At 36.4% G+C, this 27,927-nt stretch overlaps 1 protein-coding gene across 2 annotated transcripts in view; it reads left to right on the forward strand.

Moving 5' to 3' along the window:
• THSD7A (thrombospondin type 1 domain containing 7A) overlaps positions 1-27,927 on the forward strand; it is a 465,946-nt gene that overhangs the window by 204,389 nt on the left and 233,630 nt on the right. For both annotated transcript variants that reach the window (XM_055121051.1, XM_055121083.1), the window contains exons 3-4: positions 5,245-5,493; positions 8,683-8,864. In XM_055121051.1, coding sequence (XP_054977026.1) covers positions 5,245-5,493; positions 8,683-8,864 — 431 coding nt within the window. The remainder of the gene's footprint in view (positions 1-5,244; positions 5,494-8,682; positions 8,865-27,927) is intronic.

Here is a 27,927-nt window from a genome sequence, read left to right on the forward strand (position 1 = left end):
TGTGAAATAATGATTTAAGATACTAGGAAATTATAGGAAATACAAAACAAAAACCAAAATAAGGTATGTAAAAAAGTCGGTAGAAAATTATATGTGCTACAATCCCATCAGAAAATGGGACGAAGAAATGAACAGAAACTTTCCCAAGGAAGAGATAGGAATGGCCAAAAGGCACATGATAAAATATTCTTCATCACTAATCATCAGGGAGCTGCAGATCAAAACAACCATGAGATACCACTTCACACCACAGAGACTGGCACACATTCAAAAGAACAAAAACAACCGCTGTTGGAGAGGATGTGGGGAGAAAGGGACCCTTCTACACTGCTGGTGGGAATGTCGACTGGATCAGCCCTTTTGAAAAACAATATGGATACTTCTCAAAAAATTAGAAATTGGTCTCTCATTTTACCCAGAAATACCACTGCTGGGAATATATCCCAGAGAAGCAAAAATGTATAGTCAAAATGACATCTGCACTTATATGTTCATCGCAGCTCTGTTTACAATAGCCAGAATCTAGAAAAAACCCGGGTGCTTGAGAACAGATGACTGGTTAAAGAAACTTTGGTACACTATACAATGGAATACTATGCAGTCTTTAGAAAAGATGAAGTCATGAACTTTGCATATAAGTGGATCAATATGGAAAGTATCATGCTAAGTGAAATGAGTCAGAGAGAGAGAGATAGAATGATTGCATTCATCTGTGGAATATGAAATAACAGAGTAGGAGATTAACACCCAAGAATAGTAGAAATAAGTACCAGGAGGTTGGCTCCATGGCTTGGAAGCTGGCCTCACATGCTGGGGGAAAAGGAAGCTCAGATAGAGAAGGGAACACCAAGTAAAATGTGGTGGGAGATTCTGCATGGGAAGGGAGATGCGTGCTGAAAGCAGACTAGAGACTGAACACAATGGCTACTCAATACCCCTATTGCAAACCACAACACCTCAAAAAAGAGAGAGAACAAAAGGGAATGCCCTGCCACAGAGGCGGGGTGGAGCAGGGAGGGGGTGATGGGATTGGGGGGTAGGAGGATACTGGGTTCATTGGTGGTGGAGAATGGACACTGGTGGAGGGATGGGTTCTTGAACATTGTATGAGGGAAATACAAGCACGAAAATGTGTAAATCTGTAACTGTACCCTCAAGGTGATTTACTAATTAAAAAATAAATATTTTTTAAAAAGAAAATTATATGTATTACATACATGAAAATTCTACATAATTATACAATTTAATGCATTATTACACTTTACCCAGTGATTTTCTTTCCATAATTCCAATTGCTATAGGCCAATGCTAGCTTAAATATCTTAGGTGAAATATGTAGTCTTGAAGCAAGATCAAATATATATAATGGTATATTCTTCTAGTTTATGATTATTCTTAATGTCTTACTATTCTGTATCTTGTTTGTAACATAAACTTTATCATAGGTATGTAAACAGTACATATAGACTTTGCTACTATTTGCAGTTTCAGGAACTCCCTGGGATTTTAGGAACTAGCCCCTAAGAAAAAGAAAAAACAACTCTCCTGTTCTCTCCTTCATTCAACTCATTATTCATATGTAGTAACTGCATTGAAAATTGTTAACAATTATCAGCAAAGTGAATTTGTTTTGACCTTTTCACAATTAATTTAAAATGTCCTACTTTGGACAAGCAGCATAATTGCCAAGTGTGTTAATGGTATGTATCCAGAGGCTATAAAACAGCATTATCAGTTGATTCCTGAAGTGCCTGAAGCTTTAGTATTGGTTCAGCTAAAGCAGCTGTATTCAAGCACTAAGGTTTGCAGTTATTTTAATATGAAAAGAAATGGGGTAAAATGGTTAATTAAATCCTTTCTTTTTTTAGAAAACCCAAGTTCATGTTCTAATCTGCTAGCAGTATGATCTTAAACATACACTATAACTCTTTTTTAATTTACCTTCTTAATAAAATAGAAGGATACTGACATGTAAGCATTAATGGGAGCATAAATTTAAGGTACTTTTTGTTTTGTTTTGGAGACCTCATGGCATACTCCCGGCTTTGCACTTAGAGATCACTCCTGACAAGACTCAGGGCACCATTTTGGATTAGGGACCACGCTTATGTCAACAGTGTACAAGGCAAGCACCCTGCCTGCTACAGTATCTCTCTGGCCCCAACTTATGTTTTTAACTTTGACTGTGGAAACTGTCAAGCTTCAGATTCACAAGGCTGTCTAGACCACATTTGGTTTGAAAGATGTATATACAAACAAACCCACACACACGCACACACATATATGTGTACACACATATATATGTATATATATATGTATATATATACATATATATATATATATAGGACTAGAGCAATAGCACAGTGGGTAGGGTGTTTTCCTTGCATGTGGCCCACCTGGGTTCAATGTTCGATTCCTCTGTCCCTCTCGGAGAGCCTGGCAAGCTACTGAGAGTATCCCGCCTGCACAGCATAGCCTAGCAAGCTACCCCTGACATATTCAATATGCCAAAAACAGTAACAAGAAGTCTCACAATGGAGACGTTACTGGTGTCCGCTTGAGCAAATCGATGAACAATGGGACAACAGTGCTACAGTGCTATATAAGCATATATACACGGTGTATACACATATATACATAAGTACACTTATATGTATATATCTTTCTGCCGAGAAATATATAGTAGGAACTAGAATTTTTATCATACACTGTAGCATCAAACATTCCTCATCAACTGCAATTTTTTAGAAATCCAGGCAGTACAGTTCAGTGGTAAGAAGATGAACTCCACATCAGCTGTGTCTGAGAGAAACTAGGTCCACAAAAGGCCTCTGCACCAGGCTGATGTCTTTTGAAGTGGTTCTGTTATGAGGGCTTTCAATGTCTGCAATGAGGAAAAGCCCATATCTCAAGAGTAGTCACAGCCAGGAAAGCCCAGAGCTAATGGCTGCCTCCCAGGTTTTTATAGTGTTCCATTGCAAATGTAATTTGTCCAAAATAGTCATTTTACTCTGACAAACAAGCAAACAAAATCTAGCAAGATAGCTTACAACCCAACTTTCATAAGATTGCCAGGGAAACTGACTTGAGTCAAATACTTTGCAAAAAGTTCCAAGAATTGCTAACATTCTGCCTGTAAACTGAATATGAACATGGTAAGGCTAATATTAGTATGCATTGTAGCACTGTCGTCCCTTTGTTCATTAATTTACTCAAGCGGGCACCAGTAAGGTCTCCACTGTGAGACTTGTTGTTACTGTTTTTGGCACATTGAATATGCCACAGGTATATTGCCAGGCTTTGCCGTGCAGACAGGATACTCTCGGTAGCTTGCCGGGCTCTCAGAGAGGGATGGAGGAATTGAACCTGGGTTGGCTGTGTGCAAGGCAAATATCCTATCTACTATCCTATTGCTCCAGCCAAGAGTCACTGTCACTGTCACTGTCACTGTCATCCCGTTGCTCATCGATTTGCTCGAGTAGGTACCAGTAATGTCTCTCGTTGTGACTTATTGTTACTGTTTTTGGCATATTGATTACACCACGGGTACCTTGCCAGGCTCTGCTCTGCAGGCGAGATACTCTCCATAGCTTGCCGGGCTCTCTGAGAGGGCCAGAGGAATTGAACATGGGTTCGCCGCATGCAAGGTGAACGCCCTACTGCTGTGCTATTGTTCCAGCCCACCAGCCCAGTATATATATGTAAAAAACAATCTTATGAAGGTTAAGAAAGATAGCTAAAGAGAAATTAAATAATGAGACCTTTTAAAGAGAGAAGTTATAGATGTGATATATGGTCATCAAATTTCCTGATTTTTATAAGTAAAGTCATAAAAGAGAAGCATGGATCATCACAGATGAAGTTTTGTATAGTAGTTAGTTAATGCTCAGTGGCATAATACTACATGTAATTGTCATTTGAGTAAAAGTGACATTTTGTTCCTTTCTGCTGAGACAAGAAAAATAGGGCTGACTCACATAGGCCCCTTTACCACCTCTCAATGTGCTCCTTCTCAGACATTTCAACTGAGACACATTGACTTTGATGCTCTGAGCTCTAATTGCCTCTTAGGAATGCAATTTTTATACACATGCCAGCGGAATTAAGATTGAATGTGAGTAGGTACATTAAAGTGGACCTGCCTTTCTGTATGGTTGATTGCTAAAGTCAAATATGGCACCTGAATGACTAGATGGAATTGTCTGCGTGTTCTCACAATAGAACAGATGGCTCCATCATGAAGACAAGCTGCCTGTGTTTTATAAACATGCACTATTAGTTATTGTGAATAAACAGGAGTCAACTCAAGGCCATATAATTCTAGAAGAAATTCTTAAATGCATATTTCTTAATCTCTTCAATCATGTCTGGTCTCCACAACTTAGAATACAATGATTCGCTATTCAAATAAGAGCACAAAGAATCTGAGCACTTTTAGACATTGAAAGTCCCTATAACAGAATCACTTCAAAAGATATCAGCCTGGTGCAGAGGTCTTTATGTACCTATCTTCTCTCAGACATAGCTGATGTTGATAAGCATGTATTTAATATCTATTCAGGAATATGTCTAGAACATAGATATAAATCTATTTATGTTTTTAGAATGCCTGATTCATTTAAGAATCTCAATTTAATATTACATATACATATAATACATATATATAATTTAATATCACATATAATAAAATATATATAATTTAATATCACATATGCATATTAAATAACTAAAATTAATATATAAAATAAACATCCAATATAATTATAACTGACAAAGTTTCAAAATACATTAAAAAGGTAAAGCACATAGTAAATTGTTTTTTTCATCAGAAACATTAAGTTACCATGCTTAGCAAGTAAGGCATGTTTATTTAAATCACTAGGCAGAATGGAAATTAACATATGTTCAGATCTTGGTCTCTCATTGCCTAAATTAAAACAAATCTGGAATGAGCAAAATGCACAATATGGTAAAGTTAGTTTCAGCTAATTTTGCTTAATCCCCTTTATTTTCTATTTCCCATGAATAGCTTAACAACTCTTGCAAAATAATAGGCAATGCAAATGTTAGCTTTGAGTCTAACTGCCTTTACACATCGTAAATGTTGATATATTTTCAATGAAATTGCAATTGCACCTCCAAGTAGAAATAAAACTGTCCGTGCTTATTTCACTCAGGAGTTTAGAAGACAAAATTCATTATGACCCGAGTATCTATGATTAGAATAACAATGCTCTTTTGCAGTTTTTGCCAGCAAGAGAAGCTGCCAATGACCTTCCAGTCCTGTGTGATCACCAAAGAGTGCCAAGTGTCTGAGTGGTCAGAATGGAGCCCCTGCTCTAACTCCTGTCGAGACATGGCATCCCCTGGAGGTACCCGTGTAAGGACACGGACTATCAAAGAGTTTCCTATTGGGAGTGAGAAGAAGTGCCCAGATCTCAAGGAAAGTGAGCTCTGTGCATCTCAAGGAGATGATGTTACCCCCTGTGCCACGTAAGTCTATAGACATCTCCCCTACATGTCTGCCCAGTTTCTGTATTCATGCAGCTGTTTAATGGTGACTGAATCCTACTTGGACAAATGGTGGTTTTTAGATATTTGAAGTGGGAACAATAAAATATATTTTTATAAACACAGTCCTAAGAAGACAATAGTTTCATAGAATGTAAATCTCCATGAAGACTAGGTTTTTAGCAGATTTCTATGTTCATGTATTTTTTATTGAAAGTTTCCTATAATTGTTGGCGAATTATATCTAAAGGGAAGGATAATATTACACTTTATGGGCCACATATGTCTTTGTCACAATCACTTGACCCTGCTATTAGATCTATAAACAATTTATAAACAAATAAGGGTGGCTCTGTTCCAGTGAAACTGCAGTTACAAAACGGGTTGCATGTTGAATCTGGTCCTTAGGCCATATTTTGTCAATCCATATTCTATAAGATGAAATAAATTTTTAAAATATAGGTTTCGATTGAATAAGTCTGCTTGCTGAGCAATTCTTATTAAAATTCAGTACTATATGTAGCAAGTCCTACTCAATTGAGTAAGATACATCAAAAAAACAGGATGTAAAACTCCTTGAGGTCAAGAATTACATTTACTTACCGTAATTTTGTTTTCTCTTTTAATCAATGGCATATATCACAAGATCCAACAGACCATATGTGCCCCATAAATGTTCATACAATTTGATTTAAATAAGACTAGTATTGGGTATTATAAAGGCATTTTTTCTCTAAAAATATAATTTACAAGACATTATTTTGAATTACATTGGCAATAAATATGTTTTTACTTAGTCTGAAATTTATAATGTAATTGAGAGACTATTAGAATCTCAGTAGTTGTGCATTGGCTTCATTGAGAACTCTTTTAGAATATTCTATACATTTAAAGTATTTTCAGACAATTCATACTTCATGAACCAACAAGAAGGAAAATTTCTACTGCTACTAACACTTCTGATACAACTACCAATAGATACTATTACTAAAAATATACACCAGATCTTCAACATTGCAGCACATTGGAATCACATACCCCTCTAATGCAACAAATGACTACTCCAAGGAGAAATTTATTACACATTTTTTCTGCCTTGCACACTGATTTTAGGCTTCTCTATACATCTTAGGCTTGAGGCAACTCCCAAATTTCCAGCGTATGTGTCACCTATGTTTCTGCTACTATGTTCTGTCTCAATTAGGTGTTTTACTCTTCATCTTCTTAGTTATTCAAATACAGATAATAAAAAATAGAATTTTAATTTTATCTCCCCTAACAAATACCATTCTTTTATTTCTTTCTTCCTTTCTTTTCTTTTGGAGAGAAGGTTAGTGTGTGAATGATGGGTTTGGGGTTATAGCTGACAGTGCTCCAGGTTTATTCTGGTGCAATTCTTGGGGTTCATTTTCAATAACATGTGTGTCTGGGGTGGGAGAGGGAAATACATGAAGTAGTTCCAGATGGAACCTTGGCTCCTGCCTAAAAATATGTAATTAATCCTTTGAGTCATCTCCCTGGCCCGTGTTTTAGTTATTTGTTCTTGGCCTTCCAAACTGTTCTCCGGGGCCCCAGGGCCACTCTGTAATTCATGGTGCTTTAGATTGAAGGCTAGGGCTCAAGGATATGTACTGCAGAGGTCCTATAATGCCAATGATGACCTGGTGATATTCAAGAATGTCCAGGCCTATACCTGTGACACAGTAGGGAATCATGTGGTGTGTGGATTTTATCTGGGTCTGGTGCACATGTGTGCCTAACCCCAGTACTACTTCCTGGTCTATGTAGCTTGTTGATTTTACTGTACTCAATTTTTCTCATTCCATTCAAGACATCCAATATGCATGATTTGAGATTGGCCTAAGTGCTTCACGTCCTTCATAAACAAATGCCAGGAGTGTTGTTCCTTGATGCTCTAAATCCTGCCCCTTTGTCAAGCTACCAATCTCCACTTATAAAAATGAATGATGGACATAAAGGTCAGCTTTGCTATCATGAAACTTTTCCATTGACAAAACAAAGCATATAGATCAGGCATCCACCCTTTTTGTCTAATTGAGATGAACATTAGCACATCCATTTGCACCTATGATGGCTGTTAATCTGATTAGTCCAGTTAAGATCTTGGTGGAAATGACACAGAGTGCTACACGAGCCATATTCTTTGTGCTTTTAGAATATCAATTTTCCTTGAGGTTGAGAAATGCCATCACTTTTTCTCTTCAGTGGCATGGGGAATGCTTTTACAGCTACCTTCTTAGAGAGAGGCTGGGCTGACAATCCCTCGGCATTTGTTTCACATCATAATCTTGATTGGAGCTTTAATTTAGAATCATAGTTCATCTTTCCTGTATTCCACTGATTAGAAATGTCAGCTCTTTTCATCATTTACTAGCTCTCTCAGGGATGCTCAGGGCTGAGTGGGAAAAAAAAAATCTTATTTTTGACAATAAAGAGAAAGCTCAAACTTACAAAAAAAGCTTAGTCCTACAATTATTGTATACTTATCATTTTGGTACATTGTAAGGATGTAGAGCTGGAGAGAGAATACAGCAAGTAAGGGACTTTCCTTTCTAATGGCTGACTCTATTTCAATCCCCAGAACCCGATGTGATTATCATAATGAGTATTATCAGGAGTGATCTCTGAGTACAGAGCAAGTAGTAAGTCCTGAGCACCACTAGGTGTGTGTCCCTCACCATACACCGCCCCATAAAAAAAACCAATAAATATCAGGAAACAATTTTTATGAATTTTATTAGGTGCAAAATAAATGTTTGGTTTCACCATCATTTAGAATGTTTTTCACTTTCAAAATCAGTCCTCCTTTGTTTATAAGCCTCAAGAAAGGGCAAGCCTGAGTTCAATTTAATTGAACATAAAATTTCATGTTTTCAGCATTATGTTCTCCTTTCATAAAATATTTATAAGTAACTTCCAGTAGTTGCAATTAAAAGTGGATCATCCTAATTTAACCCCTTTTTAAAGGGAACATTGCTGAGGATGAAGGAGTGTGTACTGAATCCATACCACAGTGGATTCTAAGATTCATGCAAGAGGAATTGGTATTTTAAATTAATGTTCTTTTAAAAATCTGAAGAACATTGGAAAAAAGTTTCGTTCAGCAAACATGGCTCACCTCAATAAGCTCTGGACACTTTCCTATTCTAGATATGGCTGGAAAACTACAGAATGGACAGAATGCAGAGTAGATCCTTTGCTCAGTCAGCAAGACAAGAGGAGAGGTAACCAGACAGCGCTTTGTGGAGGAGGCATCCAGACTCGAGAGGTGTACTGTGTGCAGACCAATGACAACCTCTTCTCACACTCAAGCTCCCAAAACAATAAAGAAGGTAAACTTTGCTTTCTTCTTACTCACCCATGGGTACTAGAGAGAGTATAAGAGCTAATATGCTCGTCTTACATGCAGATGACCTGAATTGGTCCCTGATACTGCCCTTGAGTATCCTTAGAAGGTAACCCACCCTCCCGCAAAAACACAAAACAAAACCCCCATAAACAAAAGACTCTCACATGTAGTCTTAGCATGGAATGAGCATTTACATAAAACCATATGTACATATGTATACATATATATGTCCATATATGTGTGTTTGTATAACCTATAAAAAACCCAGGTTGATTCCATGATGAGATCTATATACTAATTATATACTATATATAATGGCTATATGTTATATGTATGAGTGATAGCACAGCAGTAGGGCGTTCGCCTTTCACACGGCCAACCCGTGTTCAATTCCTCCGCGCCTCTCGGAGAGCCGGGCAAGCTACAGAGAGTATTGTGCCCCCATGGCAGAGCCTGGCAAACTACCTCTGGCAAGCCTGGCAAGCTCCCTGTGTGTATTGGATATGCCAAAAACAATAACAATAAGTCTCACAATGAGAGACGTTACTGGTGTGCACTCAAACAAATTGTTGAGCAACAGGATGTAATAACCATGTATATAATATGTATAATAGTTGTTAGAGGGCATGATGTACCATTTTTTAATTTGTTTTTGAGACAAAAATAGCAATGCTCAGGAGTTGCTCTTGGCTCTGTACTCAGGAGTCACTCCTAGCCCTACTCAGGGGACCATCTGGGATGTCAGGGATTGAACCTGGGTCGTATTTCAGCAAGGCAAGCACCCTATGCACTGTACTATCAACTGCAGCCCTGATATCTTTTACATTATAGTTGGTATCTACTCTGATGAGTAGTAATTCAAATTATAGCTGTAAAAGTAAATTAATAAAATTCCCTCTTTAATCATTCTTGATGTATAGACAAATTTATCTTGAAGTTTTCTGAATTCCAGCTCAGGGTCATATTAGCAAGAGAAATAATGGTAAAAATAGAATAAACATTTATGCAGGTGCCATGTACATGGACTCCATGATTATATTATAAATTCCAAATTTATTTTCCACATTTCAGTAAAATCTACCTGTGGAAAGGTCTCATTTTTCTCTTTGAAATGTGGTTGAAGTGTGATTGGAAAAAAATTAAAAATGTAACTTGAGAGACAACACAGCAGATGGGGGACCTACCGTACACATAACCGATGTAGGGTCCATCTTTGACACCCTGTGTGATCTCCTGAGCTCAGCTAAGAGTTAGCCCTGAGAATAGTGACAGAAGTAGGCCCTGTGTATTGTCAATTATGGCCCGGAAAACAAACAAAAAAAAAATAAAAAGAAATAAAAAAATTAAGATATTGGATGAACTTTTTAAAATGTAAATAATATATACACGTAATAAATACAACATGCATTATAGTGAATAAACCTTTAACCGGGAACCATAATGTTTTTAAACCTTCTAGTAGACACTTTTACTTACATATTTAGAGGTTTTACTTATTCTGAGTTTGGGGTCAGATGGGATAAGTGTAGGAAAAGAATGAGTGAATAGAAGATAATCCAGGACCAGAGCATATTCGTCTGAGATATTTTATTGTTAAATTAAAAGTTCTCTAAAGTTTTATTCTTATTGGATAAATCTTATATTCATTTAGTACTCTTCTACATGAATATGAGTATTTTTTATGATGGTTTTTGACTTAATTTTTAATTGAGGTAACATGGTTTTCAATAGCATTTTTGTTTTAGTCTTACAATGTTATTTACCACACCCACCTTCAAAGTGCCTTTATCCCTCTCCATTGTTCCTAGGTCTTTTTATTTGTTTGTTTTTTTTTTCTTTTTGGGTCACACCTGGCGATGCACAGGGCTTACTCCTGGCTCTGCACTCAGAAATCACCCCTGGGGATGCTCAGGGGACCATATGGGATGCTGGGAATGGAACCCGTGTTGGGAATCAAACCCGTGTTGGCCACATGTAAGGCAAACACCCTACCCGCTATGCTATTGCTCCAGCCCTTCCTAGGTTTATTTATTTTTTTTAATTTTTTATTGAGTCACCATGTGGAAAGTTACAAAGTTTTCAGGTTTAAATCTCAGTTATACAATGCTCGAATACCCATCCCTTCACCAGTGCTCATATTCCACCACCAAGAATCCCAGTATAGCTCCACCCCGCCCCCTCACACCCCAACCCCCCCACGCCCCTAGCCCCCCCCACTCTAAGCCCCCCCCCGCCTGTGTAACTAATAAATTTCACTTTAATTTCATTTTGATTGCATACAATATTTCAACAAAACTCACTATTATTGTTTGGAGAGTCTCTCCCCTAAAGTCAGACCTGCTGAAAAGGAAGCATTAGATAATTTGTTTTCCATTGCTGAGGATGAAGAGGTATGAGGTCGAGTGACCACACTTAGCGGCCTCTCAGTTTTGGGTTTCTGTAATTTAGTGTTTTAGTAACTAAGTCCAGAGAGACATCTGCCAGAAGTTGCATCGTTGCCAACTTGTACTTCTCAGTTACATTATATTCCACATATGAGTGCAATCTTTCTATGTCTGTCTCTTTCTTTCTGACTCATCTCACTCAACATGATACTTTCCATGTTGATCCACTTATATGCAAATTTCATGACTTCATGTTTCCTGACAGCTACATAGTATTCCATTGTGTAAATATACCAGAGTTTCTTTAGCCAATCATCTGTTTTCGGGCACTCTGGTTTTTTCCATATTGTGGCTATTGTGAACAGAGCGGCAATGAACATGGAAATGCAGATGTCCTCTCTACTATACCTTTTTGCCTCTCTGGGATATATTCCCAGGAGTGGTATTGCTGGGTCAAATGGAAGCTCAATTTCTAACTTTTTGAGAATCGTCCATATTGTTTTCCAAAAGGGCTGAACCAGTCGGCATTCCCACCAGCAGTGAAGGAGAGTCCCTTTCTCCCCACATCCACGCCAACACCGGTTGCTTTTGTTTTTGGGGATGTGGGCCAGTCTCTGTGGTGTGAGATGATATCTCATTGTTGTTTTTATCTGCATCTCCCTGATGATTAGTGATGTTGAACATTTTCTCATGTGCCTCTTAGCCATTCGGATTTCTTCTTTGGAAAAGTTTCTGTTCATTTCATCAGCCCATTTTTTGATCGGGTTGGCAGTTTTCTTCTTGTGGAGTTCAACCAGTGCATTGTATATCCTTGTTATCAACCCTTTATCGGATGGGTACTGCATAAATATCCTTTCCCATTCTGTAGATTGTCTTTGTATTTTGGTCACTGTTTCTTTTGAGTTGCAGAAGCTTCTTAGTTTGAGATAGTCCCATTTATTTATCTTTGTTTTCACTAGCTTAGCCAGTGGCGTGTCAGCTTTGAAAATACCTTTGGCTTCAATGTCGTCGAGGGTTTTGCCGACCTTACCTTCAATGTACCTTAGGGATTCTGGTCTGATGTTGAGATCTTTAATCCATTTTGATCTGATTTTTGTACATGGTGATAGATGGAGGTCTAAGCCCATTTTTTTGCATGTAGCCGTCCAGTTTTGCCAGAACAATTTGTTAAACATGCTTTCCTTGCTCCACTTCACATTTCTTGCTCCCTTATCAAAGATTAGATGATCATATATTTGGGGGTGTATGTCGGAGTATTCAATCCTCTTCCATTGGTCTGCCGCTCTGCCTTTGTTCCAGTACCATGCTGTTTTAATGACTACCGCTTTGTAGTAGAGTTGGAAGTTGGGGAGGTTGATTCCTCCCATTTTCTTTTTCCCAAGGATTGCTTTAGCTATTCGTGGGGGCTTATTTTTCCATATGAATTTCAGGAGCGCTTGCTCCATTTCTTTGAAAAATGTCAAGGGTATCCCTATAGGGATCGCATTGAATTTGTATAATGCTTTGGGGAGAATTGCCATTTTGACAATATTAATTCTTCCAATCCATGAGCAGGGGATGTCTTTCCATTTCCTCGTGTCCTCTTTTATTTCCTGAAGTAGTGTTTTATAGTTTTCATTATAAAAGTCCTTTACCTCCTTTGTTAAGCTGATTCCGAGGTATTTGATTTTTTGAGGCGCAATTGTGAACGGGATTGCTTTTCTCAGGTCACTTTCTTCTCTCTCATTATTTGCATATAGGAAAGCCATGGACTTTTGGGTATTGATTCTATAGCCTGCAACTTTACTGTACGAGTCTATTGTTTCTAGGAGTTTCTTGGTAGAGGTTTTAGGGTTCTCTAAGTATAGTATCATATCATCTGCGAATAGTGAGAGCTTGATTTCTTCCTTTCCTACCTGAATGCCCTTAATGTCTTTTTCTTGCCTAATCGCTATTGCAAGTACTTCCAGTACTATATTGAACAGAAGTGGAGAGAGTGGGCATCCTTGTCTCGTCCCTGTTCTCAGAGGGAAGGCTCTTAGTTTTTCCCCATTGAGGACAATGCTTGCCATAGGCTTGTGATAAATGGCTTTGACTATACTGAGGAAGGTCCCTTCTATACCCATTTTGGCTAGTGTTTTCATCATAAACGGATGCTGGATCTTGTCAAATGCTTTCTCTGCATCTATTGATATAATTATATGATTTTTATTTTTTCTTTTGTTGATATGGTGGATTATGTTGATTGATTTCCGGATGTTAAACCATCCTTGCATCCCCGGGATGAATCCCACTTGGTCGTGGTGTATGATCTTTTTGATGAGTTGTTGAATTCTATTTGCTAATATTTTGTTGAGAATTTTTGCATCTGTGTTCATCAGGGATATTGGCCTGTAGTTTTCTTTTTTTGTGGTGTCTTTGTTTGCTTTTGGTATTAGGGAGATATGAGCCTCATAGAAACTGTTAGGGAGGGTTTCTGTTTCTTCAATTTCCTGGAAGAGCTTGAGAAGGATTGGCAAAAGGTCCTCTTTAAATGTTTGGAAGAACTCATTAGTGAATCCGTCCGGACCTGGGCTTTTGTTTTTGGGAAGACTTTTGATTACCATTTCAATTTCCTTGATGTTAATTGGACTATTCAGGTACTCCAGGTCTTCTTGGTTCAGCCTTGGGAGATTATAGGAGTCGAGGAATTTATCCATTTCTTCTAGGTTCTCTTGTTTCGTGGCATACAGATTTTCAAAGTAGTCTCTGATGATCTTTTGAATTTCATTGGTTTCTGTTGTGATGTCCCCCTTTTTATTTCTGATTCGGCTTATAAGGGTTCTCTCTCTCTCTTTCTTTGTGAGTCTTGCTAGTGGTTTATCAATCTTGTTTATTTTCTCGAAGAACCAGCTCTTGGTTTCATTGATCTTCCGGATTGTCTTTTGGGTTTCTATGTCATTAATTTCTGCTCTAAGTTTTATTATCTCTTTCCTTCTGCCTGGTTTTGGCTCCTTTTGTTGGTCCTTTTCTAAGGTCTTGAGCTGTGAAGTCAAGTTATTTATGTGGGCCCTTTCTTCCTTCCTGAGATATGCTTGCAGAGCTATAAATTTTCCCCTTAAAACGGCTTTAGCTGCGTCCCACAGGTTCTGGTAGCTCGTGTCTTCATTCTCATTTGTTTCTAGGTACCTTTTGATTTCTTCTTTGATTTCCTTCCTGACCCACTCATTGTTCAATATCGAGCTATTTAATTTCCAGGTGTTTGATTTGGTTTTCTGCATCTGTCCACAATTAAGTTTTATCTTCAGTGCATCATGGTCTGAAAAGATAGCTGGTACAATGTCTATCTTGTTGATTCTGTTGAGGTATGTTGTGTGGCCCAGCGCATGGTCTATTCTGGAGAATGTTCCATGTGCACTGGAAAAGAATGTGTATTCCTTTTTTTGGGGATATAAAGCCCTGTATAGATCTATTAGCCCTCTCTCTTCTATTTCTTCCTTCAAAGCCAGTATTTCATTGGTGAGTTTTAATCTTCTAGATCTGTCCAGAGGAGACAGTGCGGTGTTGAAGTCTCCAACTACTATTGTGTTGCTCGAGATGTCCTTCTCGAGGTCTCTTAGCAGCCGTTGTAGGTATTTAGCTGGTCCCTCATTGGGTGCATAGACATTTAGGAGTGTGATTTCTTCCTGATGTACACATCCCTTGATTAATAAAAAGTGGCCTTCACTATCCCTTCTAATCTTTTTCAACCTGAAGTCTATGTTGTTCGATACTAGTAAAGCTACCCCAGCTTTCTTGAGGGAGTTGTTTGCTTGCAGAATTGTTTTCCATCCTTTGACTTTGAGTCTGTGTTTGTTCTGGCTATTCAGATGTGTTTCTTGCAGGCAACAGAATGTTGGGTTGAGTCTCTGAATCCATTTTGCCAGTCTGTGTCTCTTAATTGGTGAATTCAGACCATTGACATTAAGGGAGATTATTTTTATGGGATTTTGTGCCGTCTTTGTGCAAGGGTTTGTTGTGCTTGTAGGGGTTGTTCGTGTCTTACAATAGCCCCTTTAGTGCTTCTTTTAGGTTTGGTTTTGAGTCTATGAAGTTCCTGAGCTGTTTTTTATCTCCAAAGTAGTGTATGATTCCTTCTAGTTTGAATGAGAGTTTAGCCGGATAAAGTATTCTTGGTGAAGCGTTGATTTCATTGAGTCTTTTCACTATATCCCACCATTGCCTTCGAGCTTGGAGGGTTTCCTCTGATAGATCTGCTGTGAGCCTAAGGGGTGCTCCTTTGTATGCGATTTCCTTCTTGGACCTTGCTGCTTGGAGTATTGTGTCTCTCTGGAAGACGTCCAGCATTGTAACAATGATATGTCTTGGGGTTTTTCTGTTAGGATCCCTTTTAGCTGGCACTCTTCAGGCGCCTTGAATCTGGATGCCCGCATTGTCCAGACTGTGGGAAGTTTTCCGCAATGATTTGTTTGACTGTGTCTTTTTCGTTGGGGTTGGTTCCCTGTGGTTCTGGTAGTCCAATGATTCTAATGTTGTTCCTCTTGAAGTCATCCCCTAGGACTCTGATTCTGGCTAGAGCTATTTTGAGGTCTCTTGCCATGGTTTGTTGTTGCCTGTAGGCCTCTTGCAGCTCATCTTCAAGCATACTGATTCTGTCTTCGGCTGCAGTCATCCTATTGTTGAGGGCAGCCAGAGAGTTTTTGATTTCATGTACGGAATCTTTCATTTCTTTTTGAAGGTTTTTTATTTCTGCTCTCATTTCTTCCCGTATTTTGTCGGCTGTCTGTTGTATTGTTTCTATCAGGTCTTCCTTGAAGTTATGCATCTTTGCATTGAGTTCATTGAACATGTTGAGGATTTCAAGTCTGAATTCTTTCTCAGAGAGGTCAAGTTTGTAGGAAGCGCCCATTGAGGTTTCCGGACTCCTTTGATCGTCCTCTGGTTGCAATGGGGATTTTCGTTGTTTCTTCATGTTGTTTGTGGTGATATGAAAGAGGGCCCTTGAAGATGAGTATCCCTGCCTCCTTTTGTTGTGAAAAAGGATTGTGGATATGCTCAGTTAATAGTAGTTACCTTTTAACTTGCCATTTGTAGAACCTGATCTACTGAGATGTTTCCTTCAACCCTTATGTGAGGTCTTGTGCATTATTGTCCTACTGCTTGCGAATAGGTAGGATGTTAGTCTTGGGTAGGATGTTGAGGAAACTACCTGCCGCCGCGTGAGCTTTGGCAGGCCGGCAATGAGGCCACGCCCACTTTTCTTAGACCACGCCCCCTGGCGGTTAGGCCACGCCCCTTTCCCACAACCCAACAGCGGTCAACGTCCTGGGGGTGGCATGCCGGCCACTCGGCCGCAGTCCGGAGGGGAGGGAAGTCCGGGGTGCTCAGGGCCGCGGAGCAGGCTGGGTCCGGAAGGGCGGGTCGAGGGAGCGTCACAGACCTTTGCTGGAAGACAGGACGGCAGCGGCGCTTGGGGTCGGCGTGCCGGCCACTCGGCCGGCAGTCCGGAGGGGAAGGAAGCCCGGGGTGCTCCAATATGAGTATTTTTAAAATAATGTCATAAATAGATCCTTTCATACGGAGACAGAAAGAATACAATTTCTATCACTAATCTATTCAATAATCATTAATTACATGAAAAGAAAGTTTTCAAAATTGAGTATTATAGTAAGGATAATACAATGTGGCATACATTATTACTGACTTTTACAATACTCCTTTAAGAGGATCATTGAAATATGAATATTCATAAGGGAGGTGGCATTTGAGCTGGGTGATATGATGCATATGCTTCATCCAGTTAAGTGGGCTTTGAATGCAGGAGGGAGTTTTTTCCAAGCAGAGTAAGTAGAATGTATTAAAATACACCAATAAAAAAAAAAAAACGGAAGAGAATTTTTGCACACACAGAGAAACAGGTTACATTTGCCAAGTTATAGATAGGATTGAATCAAATCAATCTGATTCAATCAGATCTTACAGGATAGACTAGCATAGAATTTCCCAGCAAATATATTGATCACAAAGTGAGAAAAAAAATAAGCACAAAGACCCTAGTTGGCTCCAAATAAATGCCATTTAAAAAGGAGAACATTCAATGAAGAAGTGTGAGCAATAATGACCATAGAAGAAGGGAAAGAATGAATAAAATTTGTTTATTAAAAAGAGAAAAATAAAGTGATTTCACTATCTCTCCCCCACCCGCAGAGAGCAGTAGTACCAGCATATAGGAATTCATAGAAAATAACAGCTGAAGTTTTGCATTTACAACTTCAAAAATTTAATTGTTCTGTATCCACTAACTTTACACAGCATGTCAACTCATTTAGAAATCTAGCCTAGGGATACATTTTACTATTAATGTATCCTGAGGTTGTGAGAAGTAGCATAAAACATGTAATGTTAGTACATTAATATTTTCTTGGCTACTTTAATGACTACATTTTTAACACTCTAAGGTGGATTTATTATAGCAGCCTTTTCAGAGTAATATAATTTCACTGCCAGAGGTAGATCAGATTTTAGCTTCTGAATGTCAATTATATCCTGTAGGTTATTATTTTGCAAAGATCCTTCTGAATTCTGAATTGCAACTGGATTTTGGTATAATTTTGTCAGAGTCCCCTACCTTGTCAAAACACTGCAGAAGCCCCATAACAAAAAATCATTTAAAGAGAAAAAAATGTCATTATTAGCATGCATATGCTGAACTAAAGCAAATTTCAATAGAGAGAGAAGAAATGAACTCACCTAAAATCAACATTTACCATGTAAGTACAAAAAAATTGATAATTTAGGACTTTATATCCTTTTACGTAAAATACTAAAAATACTAATAACTTTCTTATAGCCTGTAAAAACCAGTTCATTCTCCTTAAAAGTTTGAGTTTCATTCTCTTTTATAATTTAGACTGTTAATTTTCCCTGGAAGCACTTGACATTTACTAATTGAAAATTTGTCCAGTGCAACAGCATCACAAGTATGATATGTACAAACATAAATATGTGTGAATGAAAAATAATTAGGCTGTAATTTGTAAAATATTTTCCCATTCTACCTTCCTTAATAAATATGAAATAAAAGCTTAGTTGTAGAGTGAAATCTCTCAAAAAAATACCGTCCTCAATCAACACTGATAAAAAGTCATTGATCTCAAAAAACCCCGTGTTTGTAAAGGGTTGAAACCTTCCCTAAGAGTAATTCAGGGGCTGGCTGAAGAGAGTATAGCAAGTTAGGGTGCTTGCCTTGCGTTTGACTGACCCAGGTTCTCTTCACGGCACCCCATATGGTCCTCCAAACCTGCCAGGAAGGATCCCTGAGCACAAAGCAAGAATAAGCTTTCAGCACAGCCAAGTGTGTCCCCCAACAAACACAAAAAGAATAATTCACATTTGTGTTTGCAAGAAAAAAAATCTACAATTTTGCTTACGCAAATTTATAGAATGTGACTTCTCACATGTCACTAGTCTAGGGAACATTTCATTTAATAATAAAATTTCCTATTAGATTATTACTGAAAAAATCATTGAAAATTTACATAATCTCCCCTTATTAGATCATCTTGCATTATGGAATGATAGGACAATCTTAGTACAAGGACTGGACCAATTAATCATTTTATTCTTTGGTGTATTCACTATTGTTAAATGACTTTAACAACACTGAACTATATAAATTCACCTTTTTGAAATAACTATTAATTTCCATAAAATTTAAAGTTGCATTGTGTAAGATAGTCACAAAGTATAGTAATATTCACAACATGTATCTTTGTCAGTTGAATTATGTTATCTGAATATTAAGTTGGTTATAGCATTTGTAGACAACAGGGAATACAATCCTATTATTGGAGAATTTCCATATTTTATTCATGGACTACTATTGACTGTCGGTAGTCCTCTTAATCCTGCAACTCACTTCCCACAATATCCAGGTAAGCAAAATAACAACTGTCATTTCTTTAGAAGAGATTCTGATAAATTCTGATAAATTATTACTCTTTCTATTTGGCTAGTTGGTTGGCATCTCAGTAAACAGTGAGGAATGTTAAACTTATAGTATTGTACCATTATCAGAATATTACAAATAGAAGCCTTGCCCAGGGGGAGGTTATCAGTGTAAGACCTAAATAGCTGATGAAATGTTGCTGATCACTCATGAATGAACATAGATTGATTTTTTTTTAAGAGTTCAGAGTGAAAATAGATTTTAACCATAGCTACTGAAAATATTCCATTTTATATGGCTTGATTCATATCAATTTATAACTATTTAGAAAGAAACCAAAAATATGTTATAAAGCACCATGAGACTTAAAGTGACTTATCTGATAGGAAATGTAAGAACATTTTATTTTACATCCAAATTTGTTTTCATTGAAGTAAATCATTCATTTGAAGAAAATATACCAAAGTATTACACTCTGAAATCTGGACAGGGTCTGTGGATTTAAGATAACTAGTAAAGAGTAACTAGTTTGTAGTTTGACATAAAATAAGATAAAACAGCAGAAATGTGTGGAGGACCAGCGTAAAAAGAAATGTAGAGAAGATTGATTGTACCATGAATAAGCAGACAAATGGGTGACTAAAAAGTTCTTTTTTTCTCATATTTTACAAAGAAATAAGATGGATAAAATACTATTCATCTTATTAGATAATAAGGGCACATAAATTCTTTTGAATTATAGTCTGTCATTTACAATTTTCACAAAATAGCCAGCTTATTCAAAAATATTTAGAAAAATTATTGTTATAGTATAATTTTCATGTTATTTCAGAGAGTAAATTTCAGAGAATGTCAAAGGCTAGTGTATCACATTTTCTGTTGATCACTTTTGAAATAATAGGTAAGTGAAGCTATTTTACTGTGACATTTCCATCAGAAATTAATATTAGAGGTTCTCTATGCATTTCTTACATAATTCTTAAACATTCTAGTTAATGACTTATTTCTGCTTTCACTTTTGCTCAAAATATATCAAAGGTGTTCCATGAAATAGAAGTTATTTACTTCTTCTTGAGTTTTTATAAAATTATCATATAGGTGATCTGAACTCTCTAGAAAGTCTTAATTCTCTCTTGAATGAATTACTCTCTCTTTTCTTTTTTCTTTTTCTCTTTCATCCTTTCCTTCTTCCTTTCCTTCTTCCTTCCTTTCTTTCTTTCTCTCTCTCCCTTCCTTCTTTTCTTCCTTCCTTCCTTTTTCTCTTTCTCTCTTTCTCTCTTCCTTTCTTTCTTTCTTTCTTTTTCTTTCTTTCTTTCTTTCTTTCTTTCTTTCTTTCTTTCTTTCTTTCTTTCTTTCTTTCTTTCTTTCTTTCTTTCTTCCTTCCTTTCCTTCTTTCTTTCTTTCTTCCTTTCTTTTTTCTTTCTTCCTTTTTTCTCTCTTTCTATCATATTATCTAATAACTATTAACTTTGAAAGTAAATAATAATAATATATATATGGACTTAGGACATCAGTGAAAGTTTTTAAACTTATTGACTTATTTTTACCAGAATATTATAAAATTCAGATATGTTGAGTTTGGTTGTTGAGATAAATTAATATACATAGGAAAATTTTGTGATTTTATTACATTAATAGTGACATATGCTCCTAATTTCTTAATTATGATTAATAATTATTAAAAAAATAAAATTACACAACGTTTTCACATTGGAAGCATAGTTTTTAAGGGATGTAAAAAGCACTAGAATATACACTTAGTATAATTAAAACATAGTAAACCCTGAAGAAATCAGATCCTCCTTGAAAGTCAGTTGTTTAGATATTTGGAGAGAGAGGAGTATTAACTTAAGAAATTGTTTGTGATCAGTAGCTTACAAAATGGAAAGTGAGATGCTAAAATTTTATAAGTGTCTATCTCAGTGAATAGACACTTATAAAACCACACATGCTGGGAATTTGATTAAGGTGGCCAGTTATCTACCCTGGTGGTAACTCAAAACTTTTAGGAGAGGAAGAACACACTGATAAGATTTCAGCAAGTAATCAACCAAAACGGCAATCAGAAAATAATGAGGCAACTCTGAAATCATGAATACATGGGAATAATGCTTGTAATACCTTTTATCTAGCTGCATAGAAAATATTTTATGTTATATATGTTTATCTGTTTATGTTTGTAAATATATAAGTACATTTATCTGTTTATATGTTTATAAATGTATATTTTATATTTTATAGCATATAAAATATAAATATGTTTATTTTCCCCTATGTAAAATAGTACAATATTCTTTAAGTCTGTCTGAAAATTATATCTATCTTGACCATTTACCTCTTGTAAAACATATTTCCTATTTTATCAAGCTGCTATATGTACACACACCTGCCCTCACCCCTGAATAAATAGCTACTCACACCTCTAACTTTAAGTAGAGGAAACATGATCTCCTTGTTAGATCAAATTACAGGAGCCAACATTCATGCACCATCTTTTAATTTTGGCCACTCATTTAAAAGAATATATCTACTGCTTATCTTGTAGTTAATAATGTACATTTTAAGTTTGTTTGTTTGTTTTTTTACTTTTCATCTTAGGCTGCTTTTAAAAGAATCCCGGGTAGAAAGAGAGTCAATATGGTGCTTCAGGTCCTTGCTTTACATGCAGCCAACCCAAGTTCAATCTCCAACACCGTATTTGATCCCCTAAAATACATAAAAAAATTATGTATTTATAATAAGTCAATAATTCTATAATAAGGTTTTAAGAGGAAAATATTCTAACACCACATGCACCATTAGTGTGTCAGCCTTAAAAGTAGAATTGAGGTCTTTTTTTTTTTTTTTGCTATTTGGATCACACCTTGATGCATAAGGATCACACCCACCTCTACACTCAGGAATTACCCCTGGCGGTGCTCAAAGGACCATATGGGATGCTGGGAATCGAACCTGGGTTGGCTGTGTGCAAGGCAAACACCCTACCCGCTGTGCTATCACTCCAGCCCCTAGAATTGAGGTCTTGATGCACTAAATGATTCCACACACTAAGCCAGGAAAGTGGACTTCACAGGTGTTTATGCGTAGATAAGAAATGGACAAGAGTGGTTCGGGAACGGGATTCCACATGAACAGTTAGGGTGAGGGAGGAACTGTGAGAGGGTATGGTGGGAAACTTTTAGCCAGAGAAATAGATACAATCAGAGAGACTTACTTCATGAACCTCAAAGAATCATAAAATAAAAGTAGTAGGATAACTTTACTTTCCCTAAAGGGTAGATAACAAGAAAACAGGTCCAACCCACTTCTTATGGGGTTCTAAGAAATACACCTATGGACCTCTTCTCATACAATATACATTACAGAGTATAAAAACCATAAAACCGAGAAATTAATGTATAAGAAAAGGTTTCAGGCCAGTAGTATTATGGGAGTGCCTTAGGTAAATAAGAGACTGAAATTCTGAAGAGGCAAATCCTTTAAACTGCATCAAAGATTTCCCAACATAAGCAAAATAATTCAAGAGAAATCAAGATATAAACTATAAAAAAACTGTGTTATCTAAATAAATCCAGATAGGCAGTTAGAAATACTAATAATTTTTTGTCTGAAAACACTCCAGTAATTGTCAGAGACATACTGCAGTGGATAAGGTGCTTGCTTCCTACGCAAGCAGCCCAGCACCACATATGCTCAGATCCAGAAAGAAAAAGAGCAAACAATAAACAAATCACCTCTATAAACACTACAGTTAGTTGGTGAGTCTCAGTAATATATAAAGGAAGAAATGATAAGACCATAGGAGCATGGGAAAGGGTAAAAGTATAGAAAGCTTTATAAATTATTATCATGATAAGATTTTAATAATTACTAAGCATGCTACATGTTTATTTTGAAAACTGCTTGTGCATTTCACAACCTATAAAATTATATGATGATTATTTTATATGTGGATGCATTTTATTATTACAAATAAATAATGGAAACTAGGTAAAATTTAATGAAAGTATAAAATTAGAGGAACATATAATCTAATGATTAAATACCAAATAGGGAACATGCACAAATAAGGTATATTTTTATAAGTGTCTTTAAAACATTAAGTCAAGTTAATTATAGAAACATTTTGTGTTCCTTATTATTATGCTATTAGCCAAGGAACTATAATATTAAATGCTTTACAGTGATCAGTTGAGAATATGGATTACTTGGTGCAGCATTTACCACTGCTGACAAAGTGAAGTACAACTTTTAGTACCAATATTTTGTCATTTTAAGAAAGCACTCATTGAATCCCAGTTTTTGGTACCTGGGCTGTAAACCTTTACAAAACCATAGTCACTTTTTGGTGGTAGGTAAGCTAAGACTCTATAAAGAAAAAACACCTAATAGTCAGATACAGTTTCAAATTATGTCATACTTATATACCCGAGATGGATAGAAGCCACGGCTATTTGACTCTTAGTAAGTGCATGCAATTGATGAAGGATAGATGCTGGATAAAATGTCACATAACCTGACACTATCAAGTGAAAGTACTACTTGTTCTTTTTGTGACCCTTAAGTACTGATTTCAAATCCATTGTCCATGAAAGATAGCCCCAAAAGGAATCTTGAAATGTACTCTCAGGGATGTGCATTGGCAAATGAAGAGCCTTTCTTCAGAGCTACACTACTGCAGTCTAAGAATGTAAGAAAAATGGTTTGTGGCTGGTTGTTCCCTGCCTTGCTGATGATTGCTCAATCGGGAGTAGCTACTCTCTCTGGTGTTAACAGAGGAGTTCAAACTACATTGTGGAACTCATTAATATTTATTCCTTCTAAAAGCAGAGGGCAATAAAAAGGGAAATAAACCAAGAGAATAGCAATGGGAAAAGAAAGCAATGACAACAAATGAATCTTGGAAAGATTTTACCATTTATTGCATGGAGGAAAGAGGTTCAAAACACAAGGATCTAGATTATTATATTATTAGACCTGAATCCACTGAAGTGTTGCTTATTGAGCTAACCAATTTATTGAGAAAACTATATTGAACAAAATTCAAGGATTTGGAGTAATTGAGCCAGAGAGAGAGCACGGAGCACGGGAGCACATGTCTTGCCTGCAGAGGCCTTGGGTTTGATTCGCAGCACTGAGGATCCTATTTACACAGAGACCCTATAGGTGTGAGCATCACTAGGCCATGGATTGATAACAGTGTCCCCTAAGTTCCCTGACCAATGCTTGGGAGATCCTAAGTGGTAAAAGAGAAATTCAGAGTAGCCAAATTGTAAACATGTGCATATGATGTTTCTTTACAGTTTCACATTTTCAGTGTTCAATGGAAAATACATGTGTTTATTACCAGAATCAATGTTGTCTTACTCTAAGCTAAGAATCACTGTCTTTTGCAACAAAGAGCAGTGACAGCCCTCATCCTTTTCTCTTTAAAAAATCATAGCAACGTTTCTGCCTTAATATCCCTTTTTTGTTTTCCCAACTATTTCGATATGTAAAGCTCGTCCAAATCATTTTTCACTTTTCATTTTTCAAATCATGCTGATAGTCAGATATCAACGTGCATAGAGCTTTAAATACAACTTTCCTTTAGATTTGACATAAGTGCATACTTTTATAGTCACCCTATAAATATTTATGCCAACTTCTCAAATTTTTTAATTTCTGAGAGGTGGTATAGTGTTTTCTTTTCCACTAAATATATTTAGTAAAAACCATTATTTTATTAATGAAGTTATGCAGGTACATTTGATAGTTATGTCATTTGTAGCTCTGTAGCACTGTCGTTCCATTGTTCATTAATTTGTTCGAGCGGGCACCAGTAACGTCTCCATTGTGAGACTTGTTACTGTTTTTGGCATATTGAATATACCAATAGCTTTCCAGGCTCTGTTGTGTGGGCGGGATACCCTTGGTAGCTTGCTGGGCTCTCCAAGAGAGAGATGGAGGAATCGAACCTGGGTTTGCCGCATGCAAGGCAAATACCCTACCCATTATGCTATCATTCTCCAGTCCTAAAAGCCCTTCAGTTGGAGGATGTTGACTTTTCAAATGGCTAAGTTACAGGATTATATTTTAGATTTACACATCTCACTAACCACACTTTTTTTTTCTTTTTCTTGGTAGCAATTTAATGAAACAACATATATAAAATGCTGAAGCAAAGATATTTCTTGCACTGATCATATGTCAAATGAATATTAATTGTTTTTATTTACCTATTTGATTTTCTGGAAAAATTGAGGGAAAAATATGAATTTTAAAGATTCATTTTTTCCAAATCTTATTCACATAACAGACGCATAATTGTTTATTGATTTTATTATTTTAGACATGTAGAAAGTAGAGAACATAGGATCCTTAGAATTTTATTATATGTGCCTTGAAATTCTGCCAGTTGCTTACATTACATATGGAATTTCTTTTACTTTCAAGAAGAAAGTCTTTTCCAAAACTTCTTTTTACCTCCTTATTTTGTGATACCAAATACTTGAAACTTTAAGCAGCACTCATTCTATTACTCAAGGATTATAAAGAAAATGCTTATAATAATCCTGGGATTTTTCTGTTTGTTTTAAAAAAGAACACATTTTTTTTTCTACCTGAGAATGACACTGATGTGTCTACCTCTAAATCTTAAGTCTTTAAAACCAGCATGGTGAGAAAACCTTATGTCTTGAAGCCCTTAGCTGTTATCAAAATAATAATACTGAGAAAACAGGAAAAACAAATATTAAAGTCTTACTGCGATGCAGGTTTTCAGCTAACTCTTGCTAGAAAGCTTTGGATCAATTAAGATTCTCCTATTTTGAATTTCTAAATGTATTTTGAAAATTAAAGTTTTGACTAAACATGTTCTGGATCTATTTCTAATTTCTTGCCCCTGTCTCTGTTTGATGTCTGTCTATTCACACACTCTCTCTGTGTACCTAATATTTAACCCAGAACCTCATCTGTGAAAATCATGCACCAACGTCGTTTCATTGGCTTTAGAGTCTAAATTCTCATCCAGTCTTTCTCTCCTGCCCTGGAGTTTGCTTCAGAGAAAATGTGTTAAAACAATCTATAATTTTATCAAAATCAACAGAAGTAAATGCATCATATTAAATTATCTGATAACATTATTAAAAAAACAAATAATGGGGGCTGGAGCAATAGCACAGTGGGTAGGACGTTTGCCTTGCATGCGGCAGACCCAGGTTCAATTCCCAGCATCCCATATGGTCCCCTGAGCACTACCAGGGGTGATTCCTGAGTGCAGAGACAAGAGTAACCCCTGTGCATCGCCAGGTGTCACCCAAAAAGCAAAAAAAAAAAACCCCAAATAATAAAAACATCACCAAGTTCTGTTTCTTATAATAGAAAATTGAAAAAAAAAACCCAGATAATTTGAGTGTTGTTTAGGAGTCAGTTCACTTAAGTTTATTCCCTGACATGGTTTTATGGTAGAATCTTTTCCAGAGTTCTTCATTTAATACTATTTTGAATTATACTAAAGTGCCATTTTTTAAATACCCTATTTCAAAAGGGCCTAAGAGATAGTTCAGTAGATTGGACACATGCTTTATATGCATGAGGTTTATCTTCAGTAAAAAATGGTCCCCCAATTATTGCAGGGAGTAGAAGTTGCCCCTGAACAACACAGGGTCTGAACCCAAAACAAAACTCAATAATAAAAGAACTGTCAATTTTAGTAATACCATACAGCTCAACTAAATGTATATTTTGATTTTTATGGTGCCAAATCATGTGGTGTGAATTGATCTCTGCCTAAGACCTTCGTCTGTTAGAGACAAGCCCACAACTAATTTATTGCTATAAATTATAGTTACCATTTGCACATGAATAATAAAGCACTTGTGCTTGATGTTTTTTGTTAGATAAATGATTGTCTTCTATAAAAATAAGTCAATTTTCCCATAGTAGATATTCTTTATGGCAAAGTAGCTCATATTGATGATTTCAGAATAACTTAAATTCAAGAAAGTTTTACGCTCCATGTAGTTAAATAAGAATTTTGTATTCAGTAGTTCTTTTTAATGCTCAAAGCAATGTCCAACTCTGTTTTATGCAAGTATGAATACAATTAATGGGGATAATATAATTTTAAGAATTAATAAGGAATGTGGTTCCAAGAAAAAACTATCAAGCCAATATTGAATTTAAATGAGAAAATGCACAGGATTGGGCTGGAGAGATGGGGACTTATCTTGCTTGCAGCCAAGTCTGGTCTGATCCTTGACACCATATATGATTTCCCAGGAACGTTCAGGAGTTTCCCCTGAGCACAGAGCTAGGTAGTAAGTCCTGAGCCCTGCTCAAAACCAAATAAATAAATGAAAAAGAAAAAGAAAACGATAATGATTATGATGATGGTGATGGTGAAAATGTGAAATGTGTAGGTTTGTATAATAATATCCTGTGAATTTCTTGAAGTAAGCCATGTTTTGGCTCAGTTTGTAATATCCAAGGCAATAAGGAATACTGTGTGAATTGTGAAATTTACAGTGTTCATTTGACAATGAAAACTGGTTATAAAGTAAAAAGTACATTTCTGGTTTGGGGACAGAAAGAAATTTCGCCAGTGGATCTTCATAAAGAAAACACTGTTATCAGTATATTAAATTCAGAACTCATGAACATCCTTACATTAACTATGGTGTCAAACTTTATAAGAAAGTTTTTTCTCTAAGCAGTTTTTTTTTCCAGTATAGTCCACTAGCACAAACATGAAGCTATAACTCAGGGAAACAAGT

This window comes from Sorex araneus, chromosome 1 (assembly GCF_027595985.1).
Source record: "Sorex araneus isolate mSorAra2 chromosome 1, mSorAra2.pri, whole genome shotgun sequence".
NCBI lineage: Eukaryota > Metazoa > Chordata > Mammalia > Eulipotyphla > Soricidae > Sorex > Sorex araneus.